Source organism: Microcebus murinus, chromosome 2 (genome assembly GCF_040939455.1).
Source record: "Microcebus murinus isolate Inina chromosome 2, M.murinus_Inina_mat1.0, whole genome shotgun sequence".
Classification (NCBI taxonomy): domain Eukaryota; kingdom Metazoa; phylum Chordata; class Mammalia; order Primates; family Cheirogaleidae; genus Microcebus; species Microcebus murinus.
Window position 1 is genome coordinate 36747023 of NC_134105.1, and position 13358 is coordinate 36760380.

Here is a 13358-nt window from a genome sequence, read left to right on the forward strand (position 1 = left end):
TCAAGCTCAGTGTGTTTGTTTGCTGAATGGATGAATGTATGAATGAACAATCTCTAAGTGAGGAAAACAGCCATTACACACTGAGATACATACCACTGACTCTCTCTGATGTACATCTCCTCCACTATCTTAGGATCCTTCCAGATCTAGGAGTATGATACATCATCAGGAAGCATGCTTTCTTCTAGCAAAAGGGAAGCTAAGGTTACAACCTAGTCATAACATCCAATCCTCTTGGGGAATAAATTCCTAATCCCTTCCCCCCAGGTAATTAAAAGCAAGCAAACAAAATAAAACCTAATCAGCTACAAAGGGTTCCCTTTTATAAAACTTCTCCTCACTCAGTTTTTCTGGTCCCAGGTGTCTGGTGGTGGGTGGGCCTACACCCCTGCGCCCAGGGCTTACCAGGGAGGTGGTAAAGACACAGCCCTCAAAAATAGCCCTAGTGCTGCTGGTCAGTTTCCAGTTCCTTCACCCCCAGCTCCTGCAAACTTACTTTCCAGAGGCAACATGAGGTGGTTGAAAGGAAGCAGAGTCATGAGGCTGAGGTCTCATCTACTGCTAACTTGCCATGGGACCCTGGACAAGTCGCTGTGGGTTGAAAGAATGTTCGGTTCATCTTTTCAGCTCAATGTGAGGAAGCAAAAGAACTTGAAAAAAATAGGAAAGGTCCCCAAGCTACAAAATACTAACAGTGTCTTCGTTCAGATCCTAACCCTTGGTGTTCTCTTCCAGGTGCAGGGCAGGGTGAGCTACTGTCTCTGCCCACTCTAAGGCACATTCTCCTTACCAGTAGCAGGTAAAGGCTGCTCCCCCAAACAGAAGTGATACCTTCCTCTTCCCTGCATGTCTGAACCCAAGCCTCCCAAAACTAGCAGGGAAAGAGAGCTGTCTTCTCTTTACAAAAGAAAAGGTGCTTCAGCATGGAAGAAAGTACAGGAGGATGAAAGGCTGGTTTCTTGTCCTATCACCAACCAAATAACCTTACTAACCTCAACTGTCAAATGGAGAGGAGGGATGGGAGGTCCCATCCTACCCTGACCTAGAAACCCTTTCTTGGCTGCAGCTCTCACTCAGGGAGCCTTCTGGGAGATTCAGAAAGGGGTGTGGAGGCTGAGAGATGCCTTAGGGCCTCTACCTCCTTACCCCTGCAACCTGGCCAGGAGGGGCAGGAGAGAGTGGTGCCCAGTACACTGAGGTTCAAGGCCTCCTCATGCTGTCCAATGATGGTCCAGATGGGACAAGAGTGTCATAGTTTCCCTCCGTGAGGAGGGACTCCCACCTAGAAGATCTGACAATATCCGCCTTGGTTCTCACTCCAAGGAGGTGCCAACCGCCTTAAAGGAAGACAGCTTGAGAAACTTAAGGAGACAGAAAGGGGCAGAGAGGGAAGGAACGGGAAGAGAGATAAGAAGGTGAGAGATAGAGAAATGACAGTACAAACAGGCGGGGAGAGAAAGGGAAAGTGAAGGTGGTGGGAGAACACAAAGAATCAGAAAGAGGACAGACACTGAAGAGATGAAGACAGACTGACAGCGCGCGAGTGTTGGGGAAGCGGGGAAGACAAAGGAGACCATCTGGTCTTTTTAACTGGTCTGGTCTCTCAGAGACACCCCTTCCCCAAATGAAAAGCCCGGGGAACGGGAGGAGGAGGCAGGAGCAAGCAGTGGCTTCCCGCCACCCCTGGCCCCCTCCGCCCCGCGCCCGGCCCCTCCCGAGTCCCGGCCCCCGCCGCCCGGGTCCCACGGTCCCTCCCCGCCCGCTAGCTCACCTGCCAGCGCCAGGATCTGGGCCTTGTGGAGCAACAGCGCGCCCCAGTCGCGAGGGGCGCGCGGGGGGCTCTCCGGCCCGGCGCCCAGCTCCTCCGGGCCCCGGTACACGGCGTACACCTTCTGGTTGTCAAAATCCAGCCGCGAGCGGGGGCTGAAGTCGCGCACGCACGACACCGGCAGCGCGTAGCAGACGTTGTCCTCCAGGAACCGCACAAAGGCGTACATGGTGGGCGCCGGGGGCGGGCCCCGGCCGGGCCGGTCAGCTCGCGGGGCGGGCGCGGAGGTGGGGAGCCGGCGGGGGGCGCGAGAGGAGCAGCGGAGCTGGGGGGCGGGGGCGGCTCCCCGGGACCCTGGCTCCCCCCACTGTTATTGTTCCTGAAAGCACCGCTCTGCCAATCGGCTGCTCTCGCCTGGGCGCGGAATAGGGAGGGAGGGGGAAAGGGGGACAAGGGGTGGATGAGGGGGTTTGGAAGCGCACCGCCACTTGCAAAGTCAGACCCGAGCAATCACAGCCGGAGCGCGATTCGAGTTGGGAGGAGAAAGAACTGAGAGATTCAATTGCAATAATAACAACAATAGCATTGCAGAACAAATGCACGCACTAAAAGTCGCGCTGCTGCGGGCGGGATTATTTTGTTTCGACAATCACGCAGCTAAACAAATTGCATTGCAACAAAACTGCATTGCAAAGGAGAGGAGAGTGAGTGAGACAGTGAATGCCGGGTGAGGATGGGGGTGGGGACAGTCTTGTTTGAATACCAAAGTATAAACTTGCACTTGCAAGTGAACTGAAGTTTGGAGTGTTTTAAATTTAGCCGCCCCCCACTCCACCCCACCCCCGCTTTTTTTTTTTTTCTTTCTGAAAACTGCCTGCTCCTGCTGTGGGGAGGGTCAGTCAGCCAGAAACTTTCTCCCAGAGCTGCCAAACCAGTTTTGACCAGAACTGGGGCTTATCTGGGATTTCCAGTTGGGCCAGCTGGAGGGGTTGTCAAAGGCTGCTCCCATCTGAGGGAGCAGTTGGCTCCTTCTTCCCTATAGTCTTTCTTCATTGAGGTGCCCTCTCCACAGCATGCCGGCCACTGAACTGGGACAAGTTGGCATGAAGCAGGGAGTGAAGGGACCTCCTGGGGAAGGCAGGTCCAGAACCAGGCATTTCGGGAGCACTTTGAGTAGTTCAGGAATAGCAGTCTTTGCTCTGTCTGTAGGTGGAAGAAAGCCTGCAGGGGTTTGGGTCCCCCCAGAGGAGCTATGAGCACCAGCTAAAGAGCGCTGACTGAGCTCTGCACTCATAGGAACCCTATCCCACAGCAGAGGGTGTCAGCACCCTCACAAGATGCCTTTAAGAGGGTGGACTTTGTATCAAATACAGCTACTTATATCCCCTTTGACTAGCCCAGACCTGGCACTTGGCAGAGGCTCTATGAATTTTGAGTGAATAATGATAATAAATAAAAATCCACATTCACCCACCCATCCAGTCATTCATTCTTTTATTCAAGCAACCAATATCCATCCATTGGATACATACTACATGCCAGATTCTGGGCTAGGCACTGGTGGTAGAGAGATGAAAAGACAAACACCTGGCTTCCTGGGCCTTGCAGTGTTAGTGCGTCAGAACCTGAGTCTCAGTTTTGGATTCCAGTGCCAAGATTAGGTTACTGTGTCAATAACATGTCTTCCCCTTCCTCCCAACGTTTACAGTCTCATCTGGGAGTATTAAAAAAGTACAAGCAAGTAATGACATTACAATAAGAAAGTGTTCTAGTAGAGAAATGCTTAATGGAGGTGGCGGACTCAATTAAATGTTATTTTTTAAAATTCATTTTAATGAACTCTACCCATAAGAAAAAACAAAATAAGTGCATCAAAGTGTTAATAGTGATTCCCTTACTATCTTAGTAGTAGAGGTGATTTTGTTTTTCCTTGTATTCATTCATATTTTCCACAATGAAGTATTAATTTATAATGAGAAAACATTAAACATAAAATCAAAGCACTCTGCTAGCATTTCATATCAGGTGCACCAATGCTGAAGCAGATAAGCCCAAACCCCCAAATTATTTCACTGATCTAGGGAGTATATTATGCAGGTAAACCCCATCAACACATAGCTCTCAGATCCAAATGTCCATATCAGATCAAGTTCCTTAAACCAACCCACCAGTATATGTGTGGTGTCAGCCACAAATGACTGTGAGTTGTCCTGATGCAGGTGTTGGTCCTTTCTTGCCCCACATGCTTGTAGAAAAAAGAGAAGCCACTGAGTTGTTCCAGCAGATTTACCTTCATGATTATAATTTCTTTGGACTAATCTTATGTTTTTATTTTAAGAATACATTCCTATGGTGGTCAAGGGGAAGTAATGTGTATCAAGACTTTTGATAATTCACAAGATGCATCATGCAGAGTTGGCCATATCTAATGGAAGTCCATGAAGCTCCAGGTTACATTTGCAAAACAATTTTAAGTGGCACCATGGCCAGCCTCCTCTCTGCATCTAAAGGGGTGGTGACCCAAAAATATATTACCAATCTAATTTCTTACCACCTTCCTCAACGCAGTGCATGCCAGATATGTAAACTATTTGGCATTTCCCAAGACAGCACATTTTAGCAGGTCCCAAGCCTTTGTGAATGCTCTGCCCTCCTCCTGGGAAGTTCTTCCTACCTGAGTGCATGGTAACCTCAATTTTTACTAAAAATCAGCTCACATGTCATCTCCTTTGTGAAGCCTTCCCCAAACTCACTCCTCACTCACACAGGCCATCTCTACTGCAGTATTTTATCCCAGCCCTTCTTATTTCCCCTCGCTAGAATAAGAGCTCTTTGAGGGGAAACAAAAGCTGAGTAACTTCAGCATCCCAGGTATCTAGCACATAGGGCTGGAAAGTAAATGTTTATAGGACAAATGTATTAAAGAAGGACACACAGAGAGTATGAATAACAAACCTCAAACTTTTTTGAAAGCTAGTCACTCATTTTCAGAATTGGAGCTGAATCCCAACTCTGTCTTTCCCATTCCTAGTGACCAAAGGGCAGAACACTGATTCTACTCCTTGTAAAACAGACACATTCATGGACATATTAAATATCACTGTACCCTCAGGTTCAAACAAATTCCCTACCCAAGTCAGTGTAAATCATTCTCATAAGGGAGAAGTTCCATTTCCCAAGAACCCAAAAAGAAGAAAAGAACAGGCAATAGACATGGATGATGACAGAGTAAACATAGACTCAAATGCATTTTGCACTTTAGGTCCACAGAATGGATTCTGGAGTAGAAATGACAGGCACACGATTCTCAAATAGATACTTCTGGACAGCAATAAAAAGCTATCAGTTTCTGCTTCCTGTGTGATTCACACATTCAGTCTACTGACACAGCTTCATGGAGAACATACTGTGTGCTGTACTATGCCTCCTCCACCCAGGTAAAAACTGAGTTGGAGTATCTCATCCTAGACCTGGAAGCCATAGCCCAGGGCTTTACACATACCAGAAACTCAAGATGTTGATGATTCATTGATTGGCAAGGGAAGATAGTTCAAAAATACAGATTTCAGACTTAAACAGGCAATTTAAAATGCCAAATTCCACCAAATCATTATTGAATCCCCTCTTCAATATTCCTGTCAAATGGTTATCTAAACACTTTTTATACAGTTCTAATGTCAGGAAGTTTACTGCCACCCCTTAACTTTTAGATACTACTATTAGAAAGGTCTTTCTTATTTTTGCTGAGGTAGAATCTTTCACCTTGGAGCTGCCTTACTAGATTCACTAAGTCTCTCATACCTTCCTTTAGATATGGAAAAGCTGGGGATCTTGTCTCCCCAAGATCTTGTTTGTTTTCTGCCTAGACATCTTCACTTCCTTCACTTTATCTCTCCTCATAAAACCTGGTTTCAGGGATGGTAATTGTGTTATCTACTTTTCCTCCAAAGCTTACTATAAATCGTGCTTGCCAGGCACTGTGTGTATATGTGATCTCAATCAATTTCACACTGAATCTTTGAAGTGGGTATTATTAACACCATGAAAGTGGGTATTATTAACACCATGATAGAGCTGAGAAAATTGAGACTTATGGCAAAGCAGTTTGGCTCTGGGGAACCCTGCAAGGCTTGTGGTCATATTTGCATTTTAGGCAGTTTGCTCTAGAAGCAGTGTGGGGAAGGACAGGAGGGGACACAAATCTTGGAGAAGGAGGCCTGTGATGAGGCTGACTGTCTTGTCTCACCCCTCCCCTGACTCTCTTTTTCTGTGGGCCAAATGTACTCCCTCTCATCCAAGTCATTTTAATGGAGCAGAAAATGTACACATCTGGGACAGCTTTGCAACTGTGTCTCCACTGCACTCTCCTGTTGAGTTTTGCACAGGCTTGGGTTAATGTCAAGCTCCTTCAGTTTAGCCAGCCGAAGCATGTTCAGTGGCAGCAGTGGGACTTATGTTTTATATTACTGCATGGAATTCTCAATGTGCTTTGCAAAACTATTTTAGGGAGACCTAGGTTCTGTGAATTTTTAAAGCAATTGGAGCGTGTCTTTTCAACCTCTCTGCTAATGATTGACCACATTTTTTCATGATTTTTTTTTTTTTTTTACTGTGATGTTTGATTTGACTTTTCAAGTCTCTGCTTTTTAAATTTTTTTAAAGATTTTTTTAAGAGTAGTTTTAGGCTCATAGCAAAATTAAGTGGAAGGTACAGAGATTTCCTGTATACCTCCTACCTCCCCACACATATATAGCCTCATTATTACCAACATCCCCTATTAGAATGGTACATTTGTTACAACTGATGAGTCTACATTGACATATCATAATCATCCAAAGTCCACAGTTTACATTTGAATTCACTCCTGATGTTGTACATTCTATCAGTTTGAACAAATGTATAATGATATGTATCCACCATTATAGTATCGTACAGATATTTTCAAATCCTAAAAATCCTCTGTGATCTGCCTATTCAACCTCTCCACCAGCCCTAACCCCCTCAACCACTGATCTTTTTACTGTCTCCATAGTTTTGCCTTTTCCAGAATGCCGTATAGTTGGAAACATATGTTATGTAGCCTTTTAAGGTTCCTCCATGTCATTTCATGTTTTTTTTAAACTTTTTTATTTTTATATTTTGCCCAGAAAAGTAACTTGCTGTGCTGTGAACTCAGGGCCATTGTCTTCTCAGGTTAATTCAAGGAAAGAATGTTGATACGTGGCCAGGAGGATGTAGAGTGCTGGAAGGCTATGGTGGGCATTACCCTGAGGTGGATATTGTCACCCCAAAGCAGGGGCATCCATATACACTTCTGATCATAAAGTCTGGTTGAGTCCACCTGTGGGGTTTGGGGCATGGAAAGAGAACAGCAGTGGAGAGAGGAAAGGAAGGAGTTGCATGTCAAGCACAGGCTCAAAGGCCAATGAACATCACCTGGATAACTTATCCAGGTAAGACTTAGAGGGAATACAAACTTGTCATGTAAGTTACAGCTTGGAGGGACCAAAGGAATGTGGGATTGGAATCAGACCAGAGATTAAATCCTAACTTTATCACACCTTTGCTGTGACTTTGGGCAAACAGTTTACTTCCCTGAGCCACAGTTTTCTCACCTGTGAGAGTGTTACAAGCATCAAGGCAGATGTTTTCCACTCTCTCTGTGTATCAGGATCACCCGGGGAACTTAAAAAATATCTCACTCCCAGGTGCTATCCCCTGAGATCCTGATTCAATTGGTCTGGGATGGGGCCTGAGCATGAATTTTTTTTTTTTTAAAATTCCCAGATTATTCTAACATCTGACAAAGTTGAGCACCTCTGAGTTAGAAGATTTTAAGGTAACATGCCAGGCACATGGAAAATTCTGAACACGTTGTAGATAGTATTGTTTTCAGGAAAAATATACAGAGCTCCAAAATGTCTGTATAATCTTGGGCAAGTTACTTAACCTCTCTGAGTTACAATTTCTTCATCTGCAAAAGGACATGCTAATATAAAAAGAAAATAGTATATTATGGTCCTAGCCCCTGGATCTAAATCCTGGCCTAATAAGGAAGGCCTATCTTTACTAAGTGTGCGGCCTTAAGTAAGTTTCTATGTCTCTCCAAGCTTCACTTTCTTCATGATAATATTACTACCACTTCATAAAGTAGATATGAGGCTTACATGAGAAAATCCATGTAAAGTGCTTGGCAGAATACCTGACACATGGTGAGTCCTCAATAAATGATAGTTGCTATTATTGTTACTATCAAAATTATTACTATAGTTTTTGTTATGAGAGCCCTTATTGCCATGCCGACAGAGTAAGGTGCCCAATAAATTTTTATTAAAGTTTTTAATCAAATTAAATACAATAACTTGAACAATGATGATCCAACAAGTACCCCAGAATGCTTCCATCTAAATGCCATCCCCCTTAATGAAGAGCCTGTGATCACAGGTCACAGTCACCAAAGAAGCTCTCCAGTGTCAAATGTTTAAGAGCCTCTGAGGTTTCGACAAAATCTGCAAATACTTCTGAAATATTGTATTTGGAACTCTTCATTCTTTCATTCTTTCCTTCTTTCAAACTGACTTTGTCAAGTATTTTCTTACAGAAGAAATAAAAACTTCTAAGCATTATATAAAATGTAAAATGTAGAAGTGTTTATAGCAATCTGAAGCCTTGTGTATGTGCATCTTGGCTTGAAGTTCAGAACAAGCAGACCACACTCAAATTCCACCAATCATTTCTCAGCTATGTTATGAGCTCATGTGGGTCACACATGGGAATTGTTGGTCACACAGATGATCTGAATCCTGGCATTTTACTCTAGTAGTACAATATATACTCTACATAAGCAATACCAAGCAAATGAATTCCCAGTGGTTAAAGACAAAAAGAAGTTTATGAATAGAAGAGATTGTCAAAAGGGAACAACATTTGAGTCAGGTTTGAAAAAGAAATGAAAAGATTGGCCTGCCTTAAAAAATACAACTTGCCTCTTGAAATTATAAGTTTCACAAATTATGAATTTAAATTAGGAGCTGATTAGTTTGTGAAGCTGTCTCTGGTACCTCTTACTAAATTAACTCATTCTGTGATTATTTTCAGGTGAAATGTCACTTCTTCAGAAAAGTCTTTCCTGACTTGCTCCTCTCATCCGCCTCTACAGACTAGCTCCAGTCTCTGCTACATACTTCCATGGCTTCTTAATAGTTTTCTTCATGGAATTTATCATAGGATGCAATTATATATTTATTCTATTTTTGTCTATTTCTGCCATGAGATCAAAGCTCCACTAGAAAAGGCACCCTGTTTTCTTCACTTGTATCCTTGCACCTAGCCTGGAATATGAGAGACCCTACACAAACACTTGTTGAAGGAGTATATATCTCAAACATAGAACCTAGAGAAGAGAAAAGCCCCTAGAGGTAAGGAGGGAGAGGTGTACCAAGGGTCCTATTCTTTCCCTCTGAGTCTCACATTCCTCTTGTGAGAGCCTCAGTGCTTCTGTGCCTCCATGGCTGGCTTCCACAACCTGACTCAAACACCAATAAAAGCCCCTTTCCTAGTTTTCTAATAGCACTGCTAGATAGGCTAACACTTTTGAAATGTTTTTTCTAAATATAAAGAGATAATAAAATGGAAATAATTATAGAATAATGCATAAAGAATAAAAGTAGTCAAGTTGGCAATCACACATAGTTGGCATACACTAATACCAATAATGACAGTAGTATCAGAAACCTCACTGACATAGCCCATGGGCCTTGCAGCAAACAAGATGGTGATTCTGCCCCATTCCACAAGGCTAGAGTTCTTTTTTACCCTGCTGTTGGCTGGAAGTCATTGACTCTAAATCCCTGCTCAGTTAAGGTGATCCCTGCCTCATTCCAGTCTTCTGATGATTCCAACATTTTGTAGGGAGATGATTGGGCCACCTTCCTTCAAATACCACATGCTAGTTCTCTGGTTACCATCTTTGCTTAACCCAAAGCACCTCATCGTTCAAAATGCCTGTCCATCACAGGTCCTCAGAGGGCCAGAGTATACCCCACATTGTCATTCAATCATAGACTGCTATTTTTATTTTTGATAACTCTAGGCTACCATTTTGAGTCAAAGGCACAAGAGGGCACATTCATTCAGAGGGTTAAGTCATCTTAAAAGTACACAGCAAACTGTGAACTCTGGTTTTCTTAAGAATGTCTCTTAACCACATCATAATTCAATACAAAATCAGAGGAAAGGAATGAAAACAGAACTAATGATTATTGATTTCTGTGATAGAAATTTTACTGACTGCTTTATATGCTGGTTCTTTTAATTGTTTTGAAACACCCCATAAGATCAGTATGACTATTATCTTCATTTTTTTTTGATAAGGAAATTAAGCTTGGAAAGGTGATAGAAGTTGTTTATAGTGGAGAAGCTTTGAACCTGGGTTTCTTTGATCTAAAGCCTGTGTTGTGATGGCTATTTTGATATAGGCCTTGCCTCAGAGTTTCCTAAGGCAACAAGAAGCTGAATTGACTGTGGGATTTAATCCCTGCTCCTCTATTCCTAGGGCCTTGAACCCCAACCTAGAAATCTGAGGGCTAGACCTCATGGAAAAGTCCAGTATCTACCATTCCAAGCATTCATAGCTTGAGTAGCTAATAATTCTAATATGAAGAACATGAATATATGAGCAAATATTGAATATTTGACTACATTTTGGAGGTTTCTTAAATCATGACCTCTGTATGCCAGAGATTGAATTTTTCAAGCTTTCTGAGGTTACCAACTGCACAAGTAGATTTCTACTGTCTTAGATCCTCTGTTAATGGCCAGGGAGTTGGAACCTGTTGGTAATCACCTGTTACTGCAGGGTTGGGGATGGAAGCTTCTCTGAGCCAAAAAAGAGAGGGTCAGATAAAGTGTCAACCTTGTCCCATACCCCACAAAAAGTTTTATTACCTGTTATTAATTAGAGGAATAGAAATAGGAATAAGAGTAGCAAACCTTTATGGAATGCTTGCCTTGTGCCAGGCTTTCCATACATTTCTTGTTTAATTTTCAAAACATTCCTGGGCTGTAGGTACTATTACTAGCTTCATTTTGAAGTTGAGGAAATAAGGCATAGGGATGTTAGATAATTTGCCCAAGGCCACACAAGAGTGAATAGTAGAGCCAGGATTCAAATCCAAATTATTTGACTCTAGAGCCTCAACCATGGACTTCTACCCCAATTCTGGCTTCCACTAAGTCTGACTGTTGCCTCCTTGAGAGAATTTGTTCCTTCTGGCTCTGATGGGGAGACGATGGAGCATCCATCCTAAAAGGATTATATGCTGGTTTCCCAGGGATAACTAGACCATCTGGATTGGTCCAGTTGAAACTCTAGCAGGCACTATCATCCAGATATCCCAACAAAGACCATGGGATTCATTAATATTTTCATTCTATGTTGTGATGGGTAAGAGTGTACTAGATCCAATCCATAGTATAAAGAAGGTTTTCTTTTATTTACTAATACCAATTTCTTTATTTAGTAGCTCAGATACCTACTGAGTTGGTATCTGAGCTACTAAATGCCAACCAAAGTAAAAAAAGACCTTAACCTCTAAGTTTTTATATTATGATGAAAAAATGACTCTCATGTACAACATACAACACATTTTTTTTTGATAGTTCTTTTTCATATATTCTTTTAGTGTTGGTGGCGGATGTATAGGAGGAGTGCAGAATATTAAAACCCTACCTCTCCTTTTTTATTATCAAACACATATCTATTATCATGGAAAAGAAATGGCAAGAGTAGAGGAAAAAAAGATAATCGGTTAAGGGTGAGGCTTTTTCTAACACATAGGATGGACAGGAGAAAGGCACCCATAGTTTTGTGGGACTCTGGTGAAGCAGCCAGGGAGAAGTTTATCTCATTTGGTAGGCAGAGTAAGTAACTGAAAAGGACCCTACCTCGTACCATGCTAACATGTCCTGCCACATTGCTGGGTCACTGAGTGGTATCTGATCACTGAGCTCCACTTCTGGCTCTGGGAGCCATTCTGGAGAAGTAGCATGGCATGGAAGAGGTATAGGGCATATGAAGAGTGAAAAGTGCACAGGCTTTGAACTCAGATTTGGGTTCAATTACTACTCCATCACCATGGCATTGTGAGACCTTAGGCAAATCTCTGACTCTCAGGTTTTTCAACTGCCGAATGTATCCTTATGAGGATGTCATGTGTCTAACTGCAGCAGTGCATGAGAGGTACCCCTGGTAGACACAGTGCCTTCACACAGTAGGTTCCAAAAACTGTCAGTTGCCCTTTTCATTCTTATCTTCTGAGAGAATCTGTATTACTCTTTCCTTTCAAGAGGTCACAGGGTAATGACAATGGTGAATTCCCTGGGAGCCAGTTCATTTTGGGTGAAATATCATTTACCCTCTTCCTGAAGGCTGAGCAGTATACCGCAGATATGCTACCCACCATCCCTTCCTGGCCAACGAGGACAGTCTGCCTTGTTTAAGAAATCTGGGATCTTACTAAGATCTGTATTTTTATAAATTTTAGGATGTAAGCTGAGTTTGGGGTTTTATTGCCTGCTTTTAAAATCATGTTCAGATTTTGTATATTTAAAACATTCCTTTGGAATTGTGAAACAAAGTGTTCTCAATCATAAAAAAACGATGAATTTTGTTATGCCTTTCTGTTTCCATTTCTGAATTCTCTTTTCTCCTTGCATGAATTTTTCTGTAATGCCCTGCCTTATGTCCTAACTCATCTGGGGCACTAACTGTGAAAATTTGGGGAAGATGCTCAACTCCTCTAAGACTGTGTTATTTATCCATTAATTCATTCACTTACTATTGAACTCTTTGTTGAGGGCTTATTATATGCTTAATACTAGATATACAGTAAAGACCAAGATAGACTGAGTTTCTTTATCTATAAAGTGGGAAAATATAACTTGTATTTTAGGATTATTGAGAGGAATAAATGAGATAATATATGTAAAAAAGAAGAGGAGGCCAAAAAGAGGACAAAATTTATTGAGCCCCTCACTCTGCTCCCAGTAACACTAGGTGCTTGACATGCAATCCTAATAATTACCTTGGGAGATGATTGCTGTTATCCCTATTTTACAGATGCATCAACCGAGGTTCAGAGGGAAAGTGAGGGCCCAAGTCATGCACTGTATTCAGTCCTGGTATGAAGTCCATGTGGTACCCACTCTGGTACATTGCCTCAAGTGGTCCCTGGCACACTGCTCATCATTCAGTAGGTATGTTAATTCCTATCACCAACTCCATGCAGAATCTGTGAGGCTGTACTCCTCTTGCTGCTAAATGATACACCTATTAGCACCAAACGTGGTTTGAATAGAAGATCTAAATCCTGTTCTCTGGTTCCTCAGGGAACAGGATGCAAAGAAGGCTCATGAAAGGAAAGGGAGGGAAATGTACACATTAAGCTAAATAACTTCAGGTCACCTAGGGAAGAACTTACAAGTCCTCTGGCAGCCAGACTCACCAGCTCAGGAGACAGTTATGACATGGACTCTTGGCAAGAAGAACATTCTCTTTCCCAAGCCAACCCATCTCTGCTGCTGTGATCT

The 13358-nt window shown here is 42.8% G+C and overlaps 2 protein-coding genes and 1 long non-coding RNA gene across 8 annotated transcripts in view; 1 reads left to right on the top strand and 2 right to left on the bottom strand.

Moving 5' to 3' along the window:
• BEND5 (BEN domain containing 5) overlaps window positions 1–2058 on the bottom strand; it is a 49017-nt gene extending 46959 nt beyond the window's left edge. The window contains exon 1 of the mRNA XM_012776137.3: window positions 1772–2058. Coding sequence (XP_012631591.1) covers window positions 1772–1997 — 226 coding nt within the window. The 5' untranslated portion in view covers window positions 1998–2058. The remainder of the gene's footprint in view (window positions 1–1771) is intronic.
• The window catches only part of AGBL4 (AGBL carboxypeptidase 4), a 1333072-nt gene that overhangs the window by 265234 nt on the left and 1054480 nt on the right, over window positions 1–13358 (bottom strand). The gene's annotated exons all lie outside the window — the stretch shown is intronic.
• Window positions 1920–13358, top strand: part of LOC142864844 (uncharacterized) — a 118237-nt gene continuing 106798 nt past the window's right edge. For both annotated transcript variants that reach the window (XR_012915148.1, XR_012915147.1), the window contains exons 1-2: window positions 1920–1998; window positions 12889–13025. This is a non-coding gene — a long non-coding RNA (uncharacterized LOC142864844). The remainder of the gene's footprint in view (window positions 1999–12888; window positions 13026–13358) is intronic.